At 36.7% G+C, this 19,478-nt stretch overlaps 1 protein-coding gene across 2 annotated transcripts in view; it reads right to left on the bottom strand.

The window, feature by feature from the left end:
* EDIL3 (EGF like repeats and discoidin domains 3) overlaps positions 1–19,478 on the bottom strand; it is a 255,683-nt gene that overhangs the window by 118,058 nt on the left and 118,147 nt on the right. For both annotated transcript variants that reach the window (XM_074855638.1, XM_074855639.1), the window contains one exon: positions 11,422–11,550. In XM_074855638.1, the coding sequence (XP_074711739.1) occupies positions 11,422–11,550 (129 nt within the window). The remainder of the gene's footprint in view (positions 1–11,421; positions 11,551–19,478) is intronic.

Below are 19,478 nucleotides of genomic sequence, written 5' to 3'. Positions count from 1 at the left end.
GATGTATCAGTTCCAGCATTATATCTAATCTGTTAGAAACGTAGAGCTGCCAATTCCACCTTTTATGTCCTTCTGCATGTTCCCATCTCCCCACTTCTCTAGGACCTAGCACTGGCTACATTCAGTGACCTGATCCCACTGAAAATCCCTTCTTCTGGTTAGTTTGTACATCTCCAGATAAGCCAGGAGAGATGATTCAGACTGAAGTTTGATGGGGATGTGTTCTTAGGGAAGATGGACATCATCACTTTTGGCAGTATCAGGCAATCACACCAGAGGATTAAACAAAATTCAGGCCAGATCATGAGACTGTAGAAAACCAGGTGCCTCTCATGATGTCAGGCATTAACAAGTCATAAGAAAAGGAAGATAAACAAGATCTATTAATATTTTCAGTGTACTTGGAGAAAAACATAGGTACAGACAGGTTATGCCTACCGTTGTAAGTAGTGTGGTCTTACAGAATTATGGTTGTAGACTGAAATGATTAGAGATGAAGACAGTGTCTGCATGTCCCTACACACATCTCAGGGATGTTTTCTCTGTACAAATTCTAGGCTGGCTGCGTGGACAGAATGCCCATTTACCCACTGGAATGTTTTATGTCAATTCCTAGTGTGTACATGAGGAATTTTAGACTACCATACTATTTTCTTTTAGACTATTTTCATCTCAAAGGGATCCAGTTCTTGTGCTCTGAGACTGCTGACACATGAAGCAAAGCACAGTAAGTGGAGATGATCAAGAGTTTTTCCTTAAAAATGCAGTCCTGGTTCAAACTAAAACACTCATCCAGATGCCCTACAGAAATAATTGTATGTTATTTAACACATCAGAATAAATGCAAGCTAGAAGAATATCCTGGGTATTCATATGCAAATGTGACAGCACCATGAGTTTTGCTTGAGATATTTTATGAATACAAAGGGAATACATTTGTAATGCAGATTGGTATATACTATTAGACTATTATCTCATCATATTGAGTTTCAAGTCCAAGTACTGTTTTTTCAAATTTTGCACACATAGGTAATGAGTCTGACACTATATCCTTCTGTACCTCTGTATACCACTTCCAAATAAACCCATTGATCTCAAAAGTGTATCCACATGAATATATACCACTTATAATTTCAAAAGAGTAGCTTGACTACTGAATATATTTCTGGATCTTCCTTCTAAAATGTTCTTTGGCTTCTTCAAACTGTTCACTGGGTCTGCAGTATAACAACAACACCTGATGACTAATTTTTTGCTTTCTTTAATTTTTAGAAAAACTGCCATATGAATTGTTCAAGTTCCAAACATTAAAGTCAGTCATATAATTTTCAACTAGTTCAATGAACAATGGAAATACTAATATTCTACATAGTAACAGGGAACTGCACAGCCCTGTGTCAGCATGAGTTCTCAGCACAAATACAATATTTTAATTCTGCATCCTTGACACACCTACACACACAGATGGTTGAGCACAGTAGTTCTTAGAGCAGTAGAACAACCAAAAGAAAAAACTCATCTTTTTTCTAACAGCTGCTTCCTACACAGATGGATCAGACCATGCCACTGTGTGACTAAGTTCTAAATTATAAGTTTTGTCTCATTAAATAAAGAGCTTTTATTTCAAGATTTCATTTATCTTCATTATCTTCCTCACAGAAATGTGTCAGTCTATCTGTGATGAATCTGTGAATGCCATTAAGACTGATAGCAATCCTTTCTTAAAAACTGTGGTGTGGCTGTGTTGATCCTAAACCATCACAATGGCTGAATTGTCTTATAATTTCCTGCATCTACCTAAATGGGCATAAAAAGTGTGGAGAAGGAACAGAGAACAGATGCTTGTTCAGCTTCAGTTTTCCTGTGTTTTTCCTGAACCATCCATAATTCTATTGCAGTTCATCGATTGTTCTCTTGTATGGAATTGAGTGCACCCTCAGCAAGTTTGCAGATGACACCAAGCTGAGTGGTGTAGTTGACATGCTTGAGGGAAGGGATGCCAACCAGAGGGACCTTGACAGGCTTGGCGAGCAGGCCCACGTGAACCTCATGAGGTTCAACAAGGCCAAGTGCAAGGTCCTGCACATGGGTTGGGGCAATCCCCAATATCAATACAGGCTGGATGATGAATGGATTGAGAACAGCCCTGCGGAGAAAGATTGGGGATGCTGGTGGATGAAAAATTGGACATGAGCCAGCAACGCACGATGGCAGCCCATAAAGCTAATTATATTCTGGGCTACATAAAATGAAACATGGTCATCAGGTCTAAGGAGGTGATTCTCCCCACTCCACTCTCATGAGACCCCACCTGGAGTACTGCATCCAGGTCTGGGGTCACCAGCACAAGAAAGACACGGACCTGTTAAGAGTGGATCCTCCTCCACAGGAGGGCTACGAGATTGGTCAGTGGGATGGAGCACCCCTCCTATGGAGAAAGCCTGAGTGAGTTGGGGTTGTTCAGCCTGGAGAAGAGAGGGCTCTGGGAAGACCTTATTGCAGCCTTTCAAGATATAAGGAGGGCTTATAAGCAAGGTGGAAAGAGACATTTTACCAGGGCCCACAGTGACAAGACAAGTGGAAATAATTTTAAACCAAAAGAGGGTAGATTTGGATTAGATATTAGGAAGAACTTTTACAATGAGTGTGGTGAGACGCTGGAACAGGTTGTCCAGAGAAGTTGTGTCTGCTCCCCCCCATGGAAGTGTTCAAGGCTGGGTTGGATGGGGCTTTGAGCAACCTGGTCTAGTGGAAGGTGTCCCTGTGCATGGCAGAGGGTTTGGGCTAGACGATGCTTGAAGATCCCTTCCAACCCAAACCATTCTATGATTCTGTGATCTGTATCATCTATTGGATCAGGGTTGCAAATATTAACACATTCAACAATAATTATTCCGTAGTGATGTAATAATGTGGCTAACGCACTGTCTTAAGAATTTCTTCTTGATGCACTGTCCTGAAGGAAAGTTGTGTACCTGACAATTTGGAAACATCTCAATGTTATAAGTCACTTAGCATCTCAAGGTTGTGTCAAAGAAACTCATGTCCAAAGCTTTAAGAAAAGGACTTATGACCATACAGAAAGCCAAGGATATTTCTCCTTCATAACAAGCATTCTTTGACTCTTAGAAAGATGGAGTCGTATAAAGACATGGAAAGCAGGCCCATTCACAAAGTGTATTGTTTGTCAAACTGACAATCATGAAGGTAAAAGTTTACAATAACAGAAATTTGTTTGGAGCAGTAATGCTATTTAAAGGACCAAACTAACAAACAAGATGAGTTTAGGTTTTCCAATCACTGTTACTCCCTTTAAACTCTGTTTTCCTTTGCAGAGCCTTTCTATGCCAATTCCTTTTTAAGAGAGCATTGAGGGCATTCCCATGGAGAAGGCTAAGACTGAACGAAAAGAAAATGGATAATTGTCACACTTCTGGAAAGCTGCCAAAACCAGAATACTGAATTTAGGAAATGAAATACAAAAAACAAAGCAGTAAGAAATGCTCATTTTCTCAACTCAAGTTCTGAAAAGGGAAGGAAAGAACAGCATTTAGATACTACAAAATTACCTTTTCCAGTGAAGAAACTGTGCCACTTTTTGTAACAGGATTGAAATGAACATGTACTTTTTGCTAAGTGTGAAAGGGAACCCAAAAAAGGAGAACAAAAAAGAATAAAATTACATTGAGGTCCTAGATAATAGCTTTTGCTTGTTTGAATGTGAAGTCTTGAAGAACACTGAAAATATTTATATAGTAGATACTGCATGGAATAATGCAGTATTAAGTTATAAAGAATGAGTGCAACACATTAAGAGATACTGAATTAATTGTTACTGCTCTTATCCAAGAAAATCTTCTACTGATGTAAACTGAAGTTTGAATGATGAGTGCATCATCATGCCTTTATGTGAAATTCCCTATCTGTTTGAGATATTATATGTAAGAAATATAAACTTCAAATGCTGGTATGATAGCTTAAGTTAAAAAACAACTGATGAAAGTAGCAGTGGAAGAGACCAGATGAATCAGTGTCCAGTTCCCTGTCTGTTACTGAAGAACCTCATAGTTCAACTTCTCATACTGAAGTCCTAAAAGTACTCATAATTTTCTTACAGTATTTATCTTCTACAAAATGAGTGTAACAGCATAATCCATATATTCTTCCACATTCTAATTTTACAAAGCCATGTAAGACTACTTACACATTCCTTTCAAAAAAGCAGTCTAGTTATTGAATATCTGAAAGGGAATATTTGTGGGTTTTTTTTGTAAAAGTGTTTTCATGCAACATTTGCAAGACTCTTTGCTAATATTTTTGTGTAATGTATTCAGGAATATAAACAGTTACTCTCAGTCTGAGGAAATCCACTGAAAAAGCGTATTATAATATTTATGTTATAAAAGAGAGAATGTGTGATGCTGACATTACAATGGGATAACTATTATTGAATTTAAAGAGATCTTTTTAATACAGCATTTATTATTAATTCAAATATAAAGAGGAACCTGTATATGCAAAATATCTCCATATGTTATCTTTTTAACACAGAACATAAAGAAATTTAATTTCTTTGACAATCAAACATCAATTCATGCATTTTTTGAACATTAATTTCTTTCCACAGTAAAATAATACTAATCCTTAAGAAACACAGTGATTAGGGGAAAAGAGTTTTACCCTCCTACACAAGATGTTTATAATGGCTATTGACAACCTAAGTGACTTTCATACCGTAGAAACTTCTTAAAAGTACTATTCATTGTATAGTTCAGTCAGTGTATAGGTCATAAGAAATCCACCCCTCTGTTCAATATCCCCATAAAACCCCAAAGCAATCGGGAAGATCTATTTCCTCCCACTATGACATCTTATGAAAGAAACTTAGGCATCAAAGAAGGCAGCTTAATAAAAGCCTCAGCTTAACACCCAGTTCTGGTTAAAACAGGAAAAATCGAAAAGAGACTTCCAACAAAATGCTGCATAAAGAATATAGAAAGTACTGTAAGGATATTCTGCCAAATAAATGGTACAGCTTTGTCTTCAGTATAGGTCACTGTCTCAGTAAAATATACCACAGAACAAAAAAGGTTTTGAGAAGGCCACTGAGAAACCATTTAAAAGTCCTGGAAAAACTCTCATGTGAAACAGAAAAGGAAACAATTTTAACTGCTTCTACAGGAAAAATAAAAGGGAGCATGACAAATGTATGCAAAATAATAAGTGGCATACAGAAGGCACTCAAAAGCTGCTTTTCTTCTAGTATTATAATACACAAAGAAACACTTAAAGATGCTGAAAGACAGCAGGTTTGAAATTGTAAAGAGATTTTTTTTCAATATACAGCATAATTAGACTATGAAACTCAATGCATCAGGAAATCGTTAAGGTCAGTAATTCAACATGAAAAAAAAGCTACTGGAAGTGTGTATGGATTGAGAAGAATAAACAGTGCTATATAAGCAAATGCCAACAAGAGTGAAACAAAACTGAAGGGGATATTATACCACTTACCTGGGAATTTAATCCAATCTCTGGCTATTACAGAATGAAATAACATCTCCAAGTAGGGGGCAAGTTATGTCCCATCTTTTCATAGCGAGCGTGTCTTGACCCCTTCTGAGAAGTATCCAGTGTTGGTCTATTACCTGAGATTTAATGCTTTTTCTTTCTGCGCTTCAGGTAGTCTTAGCTCAGTCACCTACTGCTTTAACCAAGTTATTCATTTGGATTTCACGGAAAACAAACCGCTACTTCCAATAGCCCAAAAATTGTTGTTACTGTTGTACAATCCCACAACACATTTGTTGTAAGATTAATTATCAAAACTTTCTCTGGTTTCAACTGACAAACTCATCATTTTTTACCTCATTAGAGGCATCTGTTTTTCTAGGTAGTGTCACACAAAAGTTTTCCTGGACTTCTCTGAATGGGGCAAACACTTGCTGTGCTCCCACACCTGGTGGTTCTGCCATTTCTGTGCTCTCCTTTTTGTCGCCTTACACAGTTTCCGTTTTAGGAATAATTATTGACTTTTCTTCCAATAACCTTTACTGGCTATTTGCTTTTCTATTCTTTATTGGTGATCGCTCTTAGATGTCTTTCAAATTGCCCACTTCCTCTTAGATTTCAATTAAGCAAAATTCTAGAAGATTCGCAAATGAGCAATGGTATATCCTCCCTCAAAGCTTCATTTCTTATCTAAGCTACTGGTTAGACATGGGAATTGTTTTCAGACTTCAGATCAACAATGCTTAGATGTATAAACTCCCCAGGACATACTGATTATACATGTAATTTACTACTAATATACTATATAGCTTACTACTACTCCATTATTTAACTTACTGATAGTATAATTTGTTAAAACTATACATACTGCTAATTTCAACAAAAATTAACCCTCCTCCAGAAATAAAAAGGAACATCTGGGTTTGATTTAGAACTCCTCAAACAGATATTTCTTCCCAAAGGAGAAACCATTGTCAGTGCTTATCAGCAGAAGCATGGGATGAACATCTGGTATGGTGCAACTGTATGTACCCAAGTACATTAAAATTGCCTACTCAGCTAGGGGGACGGCTGGCTTGGAACAAGCTGCATCTATGTGAGATACAACTGGTTTTAGCCTCGAAAGCTGCATGAAAACCACTGGTGGGGAATGGCTTCTGGAGTGCTCTGCCACCAAACTGCAGACAGGAATGGTTTAGCAAGAACACTCACTCATTGTAACACACCAAATCCATGTCACAGGATGTTCAACAGCTTCCTCACATATGTTTCTTCCTAGTACCTGGAAAAGTTACTAGGATTTGAATTTGCTGGTAGAGTTGAAGCTGTAGATTATGCATCTCATCAACTGGCCAGAAATGCATGGCCACTGGCCCTCCTAGTTGCAACCCCACAGTTAATAGCCACTGCCCTACGCGTAGTTGGGATGATGCCTCAATGTACAATCAAAATGTGAGCTGATGCTCTGCCACATGCCCCTCATCTGTGCAGTTTCCCAATACACTAATATAGCAGATGTAAATACCACAGAACATCTATGACAGGGAGGTAGAAAGCAGAGAACTCTACAAAACACTGAGAAGAGCTTGCTTACATTATTAAATGTGTTTGATTAATAACCTTTATTCTTCTTGGACTGCAAGGCATTTAGTTATGGCTGGCAGAGTTAATGATCCTCAGAATATAAAACCACATCCAAATCAAACTCTTAAATCTGAACTCTTTATTGTTTCAAATTTGATTTTTTCTGGTTGGATCTCCATGTCATTTCAGTTAGTTATGTGGCAGCCAGAAACCCACACTTTGACATATATTGTTACTAATGACTCAGTTTCCTATTTTTTCAGCAAGCAGTCTCTATCTGATAATCACAATAATGCATATTGTCGATACCTCTCAAGGTTACAGAATTTTTTTTTTGATGGAAGGTCTATTTCATTCTTCTGGCTATTTCCATAGATTTTGAGTTGTTCTGCAGATCTGTATTTCTAAGTTATTTTAATAGGTGACAGTATACTCCTTCTATATGTAGATGAAGGCATTATTTATCTGAAAAACAACTGTTTGTCCAGCATTTTCATCTGTCATCTCAGGACTGACTAGTGAGGTTGATAATGGTGTAACAACAGATTCTGGTTCATGAATAGCAGTAGGCTTTTTTCAATAAAAGCTGAAAAGGTCCCAGAATATTGACTTGAAATCCATGGCTAAAGAAAAGGGAATTATAACACCCAATGATTTCATGCTTCTTTCTGGTGAATGACAGGGCCATGTATTTACATAGCTTTCAGTCAAAGGGATCCTGAAAGAACAGAATTATTTGCTGCTCCTATGAATGAGCATCACCACCGCAGAGTATGCCTTGTTCTTCCTGGGCATGAGTTGTAGGCTATTTTCAGGAATTTAAGTGCTCTAAGCTACTCTCTGGAAGAGCTTCTTTCTCAGTGTAGTAAGACTGTAGGGAGACTTGCCTTGCCTCAAGGTAGTTTTCACAAACAACTCTTCTTGTCGCTAGATACTGTCAATAGCACATTTGAGAGCCAGATTACCATACATTAACAGTATGACAAACTGCAATCTGGACAGAGTTTGGGAAGAATCTTTATACCAATCAGATATGAAATGCCTCTTAAATAACAGAGGAAGAATTCAAGAACATATTGTTCTTGGGTATTACCACAAAAATCCGCCCAGGTTTCCACCTGAGGTAGACCTTCCAATCCAAACATTGGTTACTTTATGAGCCCTGAAAGGGGAAACTTTGTTTCCTTTTTTGCCACTGGGGAATCAGAATCTTTTCAGACAACCACTGCCAATTAATATCAGTTTTGCAATAAATCTAGAATATACAATCAGTGAAATTGCTAATGATCTCTTTTATACTTTACATATTAATTACTTACATGGGTAAAAGGTCAAGGAATCTCAGAAATATTGACAGGATGTTTGTTGATGCAAATGACAGAATACCAGCTTTGGGAATGTATCTCAACTGCCAAATCAATCACCTAGCTTAATTGATTTAGCAACAGAATATTAGACATGAAAGAAATCCAAGATAAAAAACCTTGTACAAGGGAAGTATAATGTGATTTTTGGAACTCTTAACAGTTTAGATGAAGATACATGTCCTGCAATGAGGTCATTTTAATTTACCTTTTTATGATGGAACTACTTTGACAGACTTCTTACTTGATTTACAGTGAGTTCAGAATTGAATTGCTAAACTTTATGAAGCAGAGGAATTTGTATCAAAGGAACTTTGTGAAGTGGGCTGAAGGGATATCATACAAAAGAGTTATATTTAGTCCATCACTGGAAGTCCCATACTTCTTCCTGACTGCAGAGAACTCCTCCACTGCTTCTCATAGCTGACATCCTCAGAGACCCTCTGAACACCTATATACTGTGTATGATTTATTATCACATCTTAAATCAGATTATCCGAAAAGGACTGAATTTCATTCTCCCCCCAAAGAGTAACTGTTCACATAAACTTGTCTTATCTCAGATCACTTTACCTGCCTTCTTGGGTTCTAGTCTCTCCACAATGAATCTGAATCACCCATGTGAGAACTCTGCTTTATTCTGAAGTTGGTATAAATACATGTTGCTGATTATCAGGATCATTAGCTAACTGTTACATACCTGAATGTTTTTAAAAGGATACTGGTGACCCAGCAAGCAACTACAATGAATCACTCTACGATACACTACTGTATGTTTTTTTCATGAATTAGGCAACAAGAGATGATATTTTCCAGACAGGACATGCTCAGCATGCATTTCGCTTGATGAAAATTTGCGCTGTTACTCATTTCATTGCCTCTTTAACAAAGGTCCCTTCTTTGACATTAAATGGAAGGAGAAGCATCGTGCATCACATATTGACTATGTGACTGGTCCCATGATGGAGGATGCCTGCGAACGTTAGGCTGCATAAGCATGTTTTCACATGAGCTCCTCCATATGACTAGACATCAATGGCACAAAGAAGTGGACTGTCTGTATGCTCACTTACAGCACTCACAAGGCTGAAGCTACAGCTTTCTGTCTTTCCACTCTCCAATGACTTATTTCACTTATCAGGTGGCAGACTCATGTAAAATGCATGCAAGTACAAGGACCAGGGTCTGGAACCACAAGGTACTGCACTCACAGTTTAGCCCAGGGATAATTTTTAAGCTGGTATAACTCTTGAGTTACAGCTAGCCATAATCTTGCTGGCTCCCCTAGTCTTGAGACTCGTGAACTCCTGGCTATGTGATTTAAAGGCTGCCAATGACTACCCTTTGCCATCACGCTTACATGATGAACTCAGTCCCCTGTCTTGACTGAGTGCTCTAATGATATGACCATTAAACCAGAAGAAAGTCAGTATGACTTGTTGCTGGCAGTCAGCTCCACTAGAAGGCCATCCTCAGAATCAGGGCCAGACAGAACAGATCCCAAAGGAATGGATAATATCCAACATTTCCATGTTCCCAGTAGAAGAGGTAGACACATATTTTAACTAGATTAAGTCAGTGGGACAGCCTATGTTACCTACGTAATTAACTGAGAGAGAGAGTGTGGCCAAAGTTAATGAAATTGAATATCCATATTCAGGTCTTTGGAGACACTTTCCATTGAGTATATAAGGAACATAATGAACATAAGTAGTTATATGAGCTGGACTGTATTGGTTCCTGACACTTCAAATTATAGACAAGTATCCAAATGGGGCACTTAATTAAGGTAGACTGGACTCAGTGCTTATTCACTCTGATTTGAATGACTGGATTTATCTTTCATGTGCAAATGGAACTGGATTCTTGACTGTTTGTTTGAGTTTTTAACCTTCTAACTGACTAACAGTTGGCTTCCAAATGCATCAATAACATGAGATTTTAAGAACCATGCTGTGCTTTATTGCACAAAATAAAACACAAATTTGGCACACAAGTTTCTCCTTAGGCAAGCACTTGTTCTAAATGAGTTTTACATATGAAAAAAACCCAGCTTCTATTTAAGTGACAAATAGATAATGCAAATTACGTTTATAGGTTAGAACACGATCTGATCAGTCACTTGCAGATGTACACGCATAGCTCTTACTAATTGGGTTTGATCACACAGAACTTCTGGTGACATTAATTGGAGAAACAGGGACCCGTAATTTTCAGTATGAGCACAAAAAATGCAACATGTATTCTTAAAATTTTTGGTTGGTGAAGTGTAGATCTTGCTATATAATCCCACCATGAGATACTACTGAAATCTCAAGATTTTTTTTTTCCCATATGGCTACTTGTCAGTTCTGTAACTACACACTCTAAGACTAAGATACTGACCTGCTGTTCCCAATCTGACCTGAAACCAGGAAAATAAATTATAATGATTACAAAGAGGTTCAGATACTGTATTTTAAACAGGATTCAATGTACATCCGACTTAAGTTTGGAACCTTTGCCCCTGAATCTAAGTACAGTGTTTCAAAACATTTCTTCATAATTCATAAATGCATAGGAAAGAAAGTTCTAAAACATACATTTATTCACAAATTATATTGTTATTCTTTCCACTTTTGTCTAGCATTAATCAAAACAAACACATAAACGTCCAAGATAAGAAGAGTTCCCCACTCTTTCAAATATGCTTTTTCATTAAAGCCATGCTAAATGTGCTTACTTTTCCTTACCATGCTCTAGAATATGCCTAGCAAATTATGCACTGTTGTGTCCAGTAAGTTTGAAGTAAGGTCATTTTCTGAAGGTAGTAGTAGTATTCAGTAGTATTAGCTTGCTCATAATAGAAAGGTCAAAGACTGATACACCTCAGAAAACCAGATCTGATATTAATCCACATCACTGCAAGCAATAAAAAAGCTCCTATCTATAAATACAATAAAAGTTACCATGTGGAACTTACTGTGCTGGCAGTGAATCCCATTAAATCCATCCGGACATTTACAAACATATCCTATGAATGTGTCGCCTCGGTACGCTTCACTGATTTCACATATCCCGCCATTATGACATGGATTAGGAAGGCAGGGTCCTGAGAAAGGGGGGGAAAAAAGGAGATAAGTATATACACATACATACATACCTAATAACAGCCATAATAATTTCAGTCATTTGTATGTGTTCATTAAAGAAATAAAATCCCTATGTAGACGTTCATATTCCACTAACCCACTAAAATATACCCTTCACTTAGTTCAGATAACTTGCCAGCATAGATTTTTATGAACAAGAAAAAATATGAAGCATGTCACTACTCATTAATCACAACATTATTTTTTAATGTAAGAGAAGACAGGAGACAGAGAAGCTAAATCTTGCTCTCCTATTAAAGATAACAGGCATTCTAACTTTTATACCACTGAGGAAATATGTATTAATCAAACATGCCTATCATGCACAGAGTGACATGTGCAATATCTCTGAATAATCACTACATGTCAAGTTAGTAGTTTGAGATCTTTGCTATGGCTTTGGGTGACTTTCTGAATATGTGACTATCATCTGGGCCAGCAGTTAGCAGCTACTACACCAACGATTCCTTTTCCACTTAGTGACTTTTTAGCATATCCACTTCAAACTGATTTCAAAAAGGTCTTCTGACTTAAGCTTTTTTTTCCCAACTAATCATATGCTAGGATACCTAAAATTTCATCAGTGAGATCTAATTTGTTAGGTTAGCAACCACTACACATACATTTAAATAACAGCATGTTTTGAACTGAGGTCTAAAGTTTATTCATTCAATGGCATGTGTTAAAAGCGTTTTACATTTTATTATTTTACTAACGCTATCTGTAACATACCTCCTACCAGAAGAAAACATTTTAGCATTTTGATGACTTTTTCTTCCAATCTCACTTTAAAGAACTGGTAATCATTGATTAGAAAGCCTCATGTGCAAGTTTGTATGTGAAAAGATTTGTGAATTCAATATAAAATATTATTTGCAACCATTGCCATGTCCACAGAAAGGTGTTAATCTTCACTTATTGAAATGCACTGTCATAATTATTCACCCACTTAAAATTGCAATTAAAAAAAAAAAAAACAAAACAAACAAAAAAAAAACCCAAAACAGAAAATAACATCTTTCCACAGCATAATTTACTGACAATCAGCACTAGGAACTGAATGATTTAAACTTAAAAGAGCTACAAGTTTAACGTTTCTGAGGGTCTGCCTATTAGTTTATGTTTGCAATTACAAACCCAAGGTTTGACAGATGTTCACAGCAACAGCATTCATTCAGAACATCACATTAGTGAAAACTGCACTCTCTAAAAAAATACTAATTTGCGAAAGATAAAAATTAACAGAATGACAAGGATGTTAGAACACACTCCCCGGTTAGAATTGCCTGGGTGGTTATAGCAATTTAGGAAACTATCCATGTACACATTTCTATTACAACTTACGTCATCAGTTTATTCCAGGACACAAGCCCGCAGAAGTTACGCTTGTGCACATCATTAAACATGGGATATGTCTCACTGAACCCAGTAAATAAAAGACACGAATATATAGCAGCTTACTCTAAATGCAATTAATAGTAAAAAAAGGCAAAACTTATAAAGATAAAAAGGAGACTGGCTGTTGCCTTTTTTCCTTTCCCCATCCACATTCTGCATTGCACTCTAAATGTAATGGTACACTACATTCTTCATTCCAGACAACATATATTACTCCTTTAACAGGTCTAGGAAGACACATGGCTTTCAAGTATCACAGCTTCTGTTCATGTTATTTCTCCTTTGCAATATTTTGGGAAGGAACATGTTCTAATAATTTGCACTTTTAGTCTCCCAATGAATATGAGCTGTGTGGTTTTTTTCAAGTCTCTATCACAGTGCAGCAGTTTTGGGAGTACCTGCAGGTAGCCTCATATCTTAATTATTTCTATGCAAGCGGATCTCTAATCTTCCAAGAACAATAAATCTTTTAATAATTACTTTCTCATTTTGCTTGCTGCTTTCTCCATATGGCTTGTTGAGCACATGTTCAGCATACTTTCATTGATTTTCTTTAGATTTTGCATTTTCTCAGATCAGTCCAAAGTACAAAGGCTTAAAAGGTCATTTGAGGTGCACAGTAATAAATATACTGGTGCATGCCAGTATTTCTAACTAATCTTAGTCTTCTATGATACCTTCCCACTGAAAAAAAAGCTCCACATCAACAATATGAACACTTTTTTTTCCGTGATTATAATTCTGATTTGGTCATAGTCATATAAAATTATTTTCAATCTAAATGTTGAGTAATTTTACTTTCTGATTTGCCTTTTTTTTTTTGTTAATAGAAACCTGTAGTTCAAAAATTATTTTGACAGCAATGAAACAATCTCATTAAATGCACTGAAACTGGTAAACAATAATCATCTAATTTTCACTAGCTAACATGCATTTCCTAAGAAGAACATGAATTAGACTCATTTGCATTCTAAAAGAATGAATGATTGAAACTTTAAAAAGCCTGTATCATCACACCTTGTTTCTCCTAATTCTCCAGAGGACCACACCTGTGAGTTCACACATCTTCAGGATATTTAAATTGCATGAACCATCAAGCGTATTTTTATTTTTTTTTACTGAGTCTACAGTATCCCTGATGCAAGTTATGTAGGTCAGAATGTCTTGAAGGATCTGAGCCCTAATCCTGCCATCATTCCATTTAAGCATCAAAAATGGTATGTAAGATCTAGGCACTGCTGCCAGATGATGAGAGTTCCCAACTAACTTCCATACGGACGTATAGGCTTTTAAATAACATTGTATTGACTGCTGGATAATTAATTCCCTGACAATCTGATTAATATTCTCAGTTTCTCAGATCTATAGCAGCAAGTTCAAGAACATTGTTCTTTACCAAAAAAATAAAAAAGAAAACTTGTCAAGTAATTTTCAAAAAACAGTGGACTTCAGGGATTTGTTTTTTTAAATCAATAGCACTGTAATACTTTTGCAGGTAATCTTTAAGTGGCTTCCAACACAAAGAGAACAACAACATTTGATCAATATTAATGAGCAGTGGAATTCAATGGTATGCTTTCCGGGCATTTTTATCCATGTTCATATAAAACAATGTCAACAAGATTAATTGTGCACTCAAAGTAATAGATCTATTCACTTTCCTGCTCTTTTGAGTCCTTCTTTGTGCAGTTCCAGTGGTATTAGCCAACATAATAAGTATAGTCCAAAATACATCATTCTGTTATTCAATTGAAATCCCACGCTGTCTTTGAAAAAATATTGAAAGTTAACTTAAAGCATAGCAGATTTTAAATTTTTTAGACGCTCTTACTAAAATCTCTGAGATTTTATAGATGGACGAATCAAACAAATGCATCCTCAGTAGAGTTGCGAAGGGGCTCAAGGCAGAACCATGTTATGTTTTCTTCTTTGACAAGTACAGTTAACTGTAACTTCACAAAAATAAAACGTTGTATAACGCAATGCTGAAGTTGTTAGTACATATTTGAGAGAAACCATTAGTTTGTCTATAGCAAGAAAAGCCAGGAAGACAAGGAAAGCATCATTTCACCAGTAAGAATGTAATTTTTGACAAAGAGAATATATAGAAAGAGAGAATTAGCCTATTTAGGAAAACTGATACTTCATTCTGTCTTATAGGATATTCAAATTGTTTTGAAATAATAGAAAGAAGTGTTCAAATACCTTTCTACACTTTTCCCCTGACAATCTGGAGGAACTTTTTTTTTTTTAAATACCTAGTATTATTTTGAGGTTCTTTTTTTTCACATGGTCTTCTATTTTACAGGAAAAAACCAAACAAATAAACAAACAAAAAAGGCCTAGAAACATTGACAAATGTAAAGTACATCTAAATATGTGTATGTGAATGTCATTACCTAAAATTCTGACTGTTCTGATTTCAATTATTTAGTTTTACTACAGACTGACTGAGCAAGCTGCACAGTGCAATGGGAAGGGATCTGAAGAGCAAGAGGGCTGATGCTGAGGACCTGATGCCCACACAGTGTCCTTCCTGAGAAGGGGGTGGTAGATTTACTCTGGTGGCAGACTAACTCTAGTCTCTGTCAAGGTGTTTTACCCGCTTATGTTTGAATCTGTACGTGTAAGGTATGATACAAACTACTGTCCCCTCTAAGTGTCCAGGATGCGTTAGAATTTTAAGAAAAAAAGAAAAAATATTATGTTTCCAGAGCATTGCTGATGAAACACTGTAGCCCTCCCACTCCTCACCCAGCGGAGGACAGCAAGCGCCGTACAGGAGCTCATTTGCAGTGCCAGTGCAAACTTCACCAGGGACACACAGTGCCCATCTGAAAGGGCAGCTCTGCAGATGTTCAGCGACACAATGAACACATTTTGTACAATGCACTGAAGTCCATTATCAAGAAGTCTAGAGACACTTTGCCAAACTTTTTTCTGATAAATCTTTACGTAGGACTTAAAAATGTGACAAAGGTCAACTTTGAAGTACAACAGCTAACAGTGGAGTTGTGTAGCTTTAGTTTAGCAAAATCTGAGAAATCAGAAAGTAGATGAAACAGGAGCCATAACAGGAAACAAAACCAACCAACCTCTCCTCAATGACTATTTCTCTTACTACTCCCCAATTCAGTGACAGTTACCCGTAAAACAAGCCATTTCTTATGCTTCCATCAAACAGCATAAGCATTTTTTGTCAAATATAAAATCTGATGTTGCTTTGGTGGAAAACACATTCAAAAATATCAGGCAGTTACAAGCAATGTAGTTAAACAAGAACTCTACATCAGTCATTTCTTCCTCAAAGCCTGATGCCCCATACTCAAGTGTCCTTGCTGCTGTGCTAAAACAGGAAGAGGATAAAAAAATCAATTCCTACTATCTTACTATCTACTTATTACCATCATTTCTTAGAAGATAAAATGAGAAATATGAAAAACATAAAGAGAAAAAAGAAAGAAAAATATACTCCAATGGAGTGACATATGCCAAGTAATCACATTTAAAAAAGTAAAATTAAAGGCAGTGCAATACAAATGTTAACACTTTTGATGATATCTATCCATCTTCTCTTCACGCAGAAATAATGCATCTTTAATGAAAAATACTGAATTAGATATTGACCTTGATATATATCAAGATGAAGATACTGTTAGCTACAAAGCTAATTGCTTCATTTATTTTGTGGAATATTACTAAAGTAGGACTATAGATAAAGTTACTCCGATGATATAGCAAGCTCCAAGTCCCGTCAAAACAAATACTGGAGTTACCATCAAACTAATAAAAGGTATCAAATGATTTTTCATTTCATTGTGAAAGAAAAATACTCTCTAGCTGCTTGCCTTCATACCACTAGATTTTCTTAAGTTCCTCTCAGTTCTGCATGAATGTCAGACAAATAGGGTTTCTTCCCCCTCTGGTAAGTTGAAATCTTCATTAGAGATCTCTCACATGGTTTCAACATCAGTAGTTTGAAGTCTTCCCCCCACTTATGTTTTGATAATACATAATACTTTAGACGCTTCCTCCGCCAAAGCAAAGTCTTCAAAATAAGTTGTGACAGAGCTCACTTAGAACTCTTATATTTTGAAATGAGTATGTGTAAAAGAAGCCAGTGGCACATATTACTTCTTTCATCTTTACAGGAAAAGAAGAATTAATCTCCTTGCTGCTGGAGCTAGCAGAATGGCACAAGCTTCCCACGATGAAGAAGTTTAGGATTATCACACTGAATTAAACTCAGTGTCCTGGTAATCCAACACCCTATCCCTGCAGGTGATCATTTCCTGCAACCTGAGAAGAAAGCTGAAGAATCCTCCAGTGGGAATAATTAAATATCTGCATTAGGTGTCTTACAGATATTTGAGATGAGCTTAATCTCAGAATCTTTATCTTTGACATTCTTTTCTAATTAATATGTCTGTTTTCTCCATACAGTTAAAAAAAAATTATATGCACAAATGAGAGACCACCTCTTTTTCAAAAGTATACTGACCTTTTTCTTTCCTCATCATCCTTTTAAAAACTCAATTAAATGGATTTCTGAAAGGTGTGCCCCTAAAATGGGAGCTTATAGATTTCAAAGTTCAGCAGACACAAATCCAAAATATAACATAATCCTATCTGAAGGAGACCTTTTCCCACACAGACACATAAATGAGCATTCAAATCCAGCAGGAATGTCCCTACAGGTTCTGACAGAAAACTGCTTTACTGCATAAAAAGGGCACGAATATAACAAAAGTTTTTGAGGGTCTCTGATCTTCCTCACATTTACTACTTTGCCTATTAATTTAATATGATTGTGCAAAGCTTACCTGACTAGTTTTGAATGCCCCCAGCTGTGTGTCTGTGTGGGAGTTGTGATACTTCAGAGACCATTTTAACAATTTGACAGAAATGATCCCGCATCTGCTGAGTTCTGGGGATCATTAAATCATACCGAAATACGTACTTATGTCTCAGCCTATCTACAGGTTTGAGCACACAAGTATGACATATCCACTCCAGCAACACAGCGCAGGGAGTTAGGTCTCATTAGTGCAGGTACTTTGAGCCTGTGCACCATCTTTGTGGCTAAGACTAAGCTTCTGCTCAACTATTTTGTAGATTTCAACTGTATTTAGAAGAAAAATACTGTTTCCCAAGAACACTCTCAACATAGCTGGGTCTGAAGAACAGCATGTTTGTTCACTTCTTCAAATATCTGAGGTACATCTCAGCTGCCTGCAGTGCAGGGTTCTGAGGACATTTGAAGAGAGCCTTCCCAGCAGCTGTGCTATTGACCTTCTGCCAGAAGGGGCTGTAATCATGAAAATGGTTTCTTCTAGTCAACATGCTGGTTCTGCCACTTAGGTATAAAGCATTGTGAATGAATGAATGAATACATTGTAGTCCACTATCTGCTCTTTCTTAGCCATAGATATACATTTTTTTGCCTTTAAAAGTCATTCTGGGTTCAAAATTTACATAAATATCTAGACATTTTAGGGCCCAACTCCCATTATACTGGAGCATCATGACATGGCTCAAAGAAAACAAAGGAGTCTCTCCTTTTAACTAAAACCCATGGAAGTCAAACTTCATGTATTTTGAACCACTTCATCCTTCAAGTCTTCCGAAGTGTAGTAAGAAATTCTTGCTTGCCCAGCATACTTGAATATTTGTAAAACAAATTAAAAAACCCACACCAAACCACAATAGCTCCTACAGATCAATATATTTCATATGATTTCCTTCTGGAATTTGCCACTGTTGATTCTATTTTGCTGTTAGGAAACAAAGTAATTTAATTTAACGGGTAGTTAGGTGTTGGAATGGGCTGCCCAGGGAGGTGGTGGAGTCCCCATCCCTGGAGGTGTTCAAGAGACGGGTTGACATGGCGCTTGGGCATATGGTGTAGTTGGGAACTGTCAGTGCTAGGTTAACGGTTGGACTAGATGATCTTCAAGGTCCCTACCAACCTAGATGATTCTGTGATTCTGCGATTCTGTGATTCTGTAATTTTGATTCAACAAATATTTATTATACCTACAGGTTAGTTTAACCTGAAGAGAATAGGCATTGCAGAACATCATTCACAGTTTATGTGGAATATTGATAATGTTAACTGATAGCTATGTGTTATTCCAGTTAATGTATGAAAGTAGAAAAAATAATTAGCAGTTACACACACCTTCATCACATTAACATTCTCAAAATATCAGCTTTTTAAAAAAAATCTGTTCAGCCTGGTTCATAAGTGAATTAGTACGGTATTTGATTCTATCTAACTATATTTTCATTATAAACTAATGGCAGTGATCCAGACTTAATTGCACTGTGATTAAATATTTATCTTGTTTTTAATGCAGCTAATGGAGCATGCTGAGTATAATGATCAAGGTGTCTCCATCTGGATGCAGCAAAAGCTAAGGTTCACCCCTTGAGTGCAAAATGCTTTAGGTCATTTTGGCACATTTTCCTCTAATTCAGCTCTGTGGAT

Source organism: Strix uralensis, chromosome Z (genome assembly GCF_047716275.1).
Source record: "Strix uralensis isolate ZFMK-TIS-50842 chromosome Z, bStrUra1, whole genome shotgun sequence".
Taxonomy (NCBI): Eukaryota; Metazoa; Chordata; class Aves; order Strigiformes; family Strigidae; genus Strix; species Strix uralensis.
Note: the sequence above shows the minus strand (reverse complement) of the source record. Positions and strands in the feature narration are given on the sequence as shown.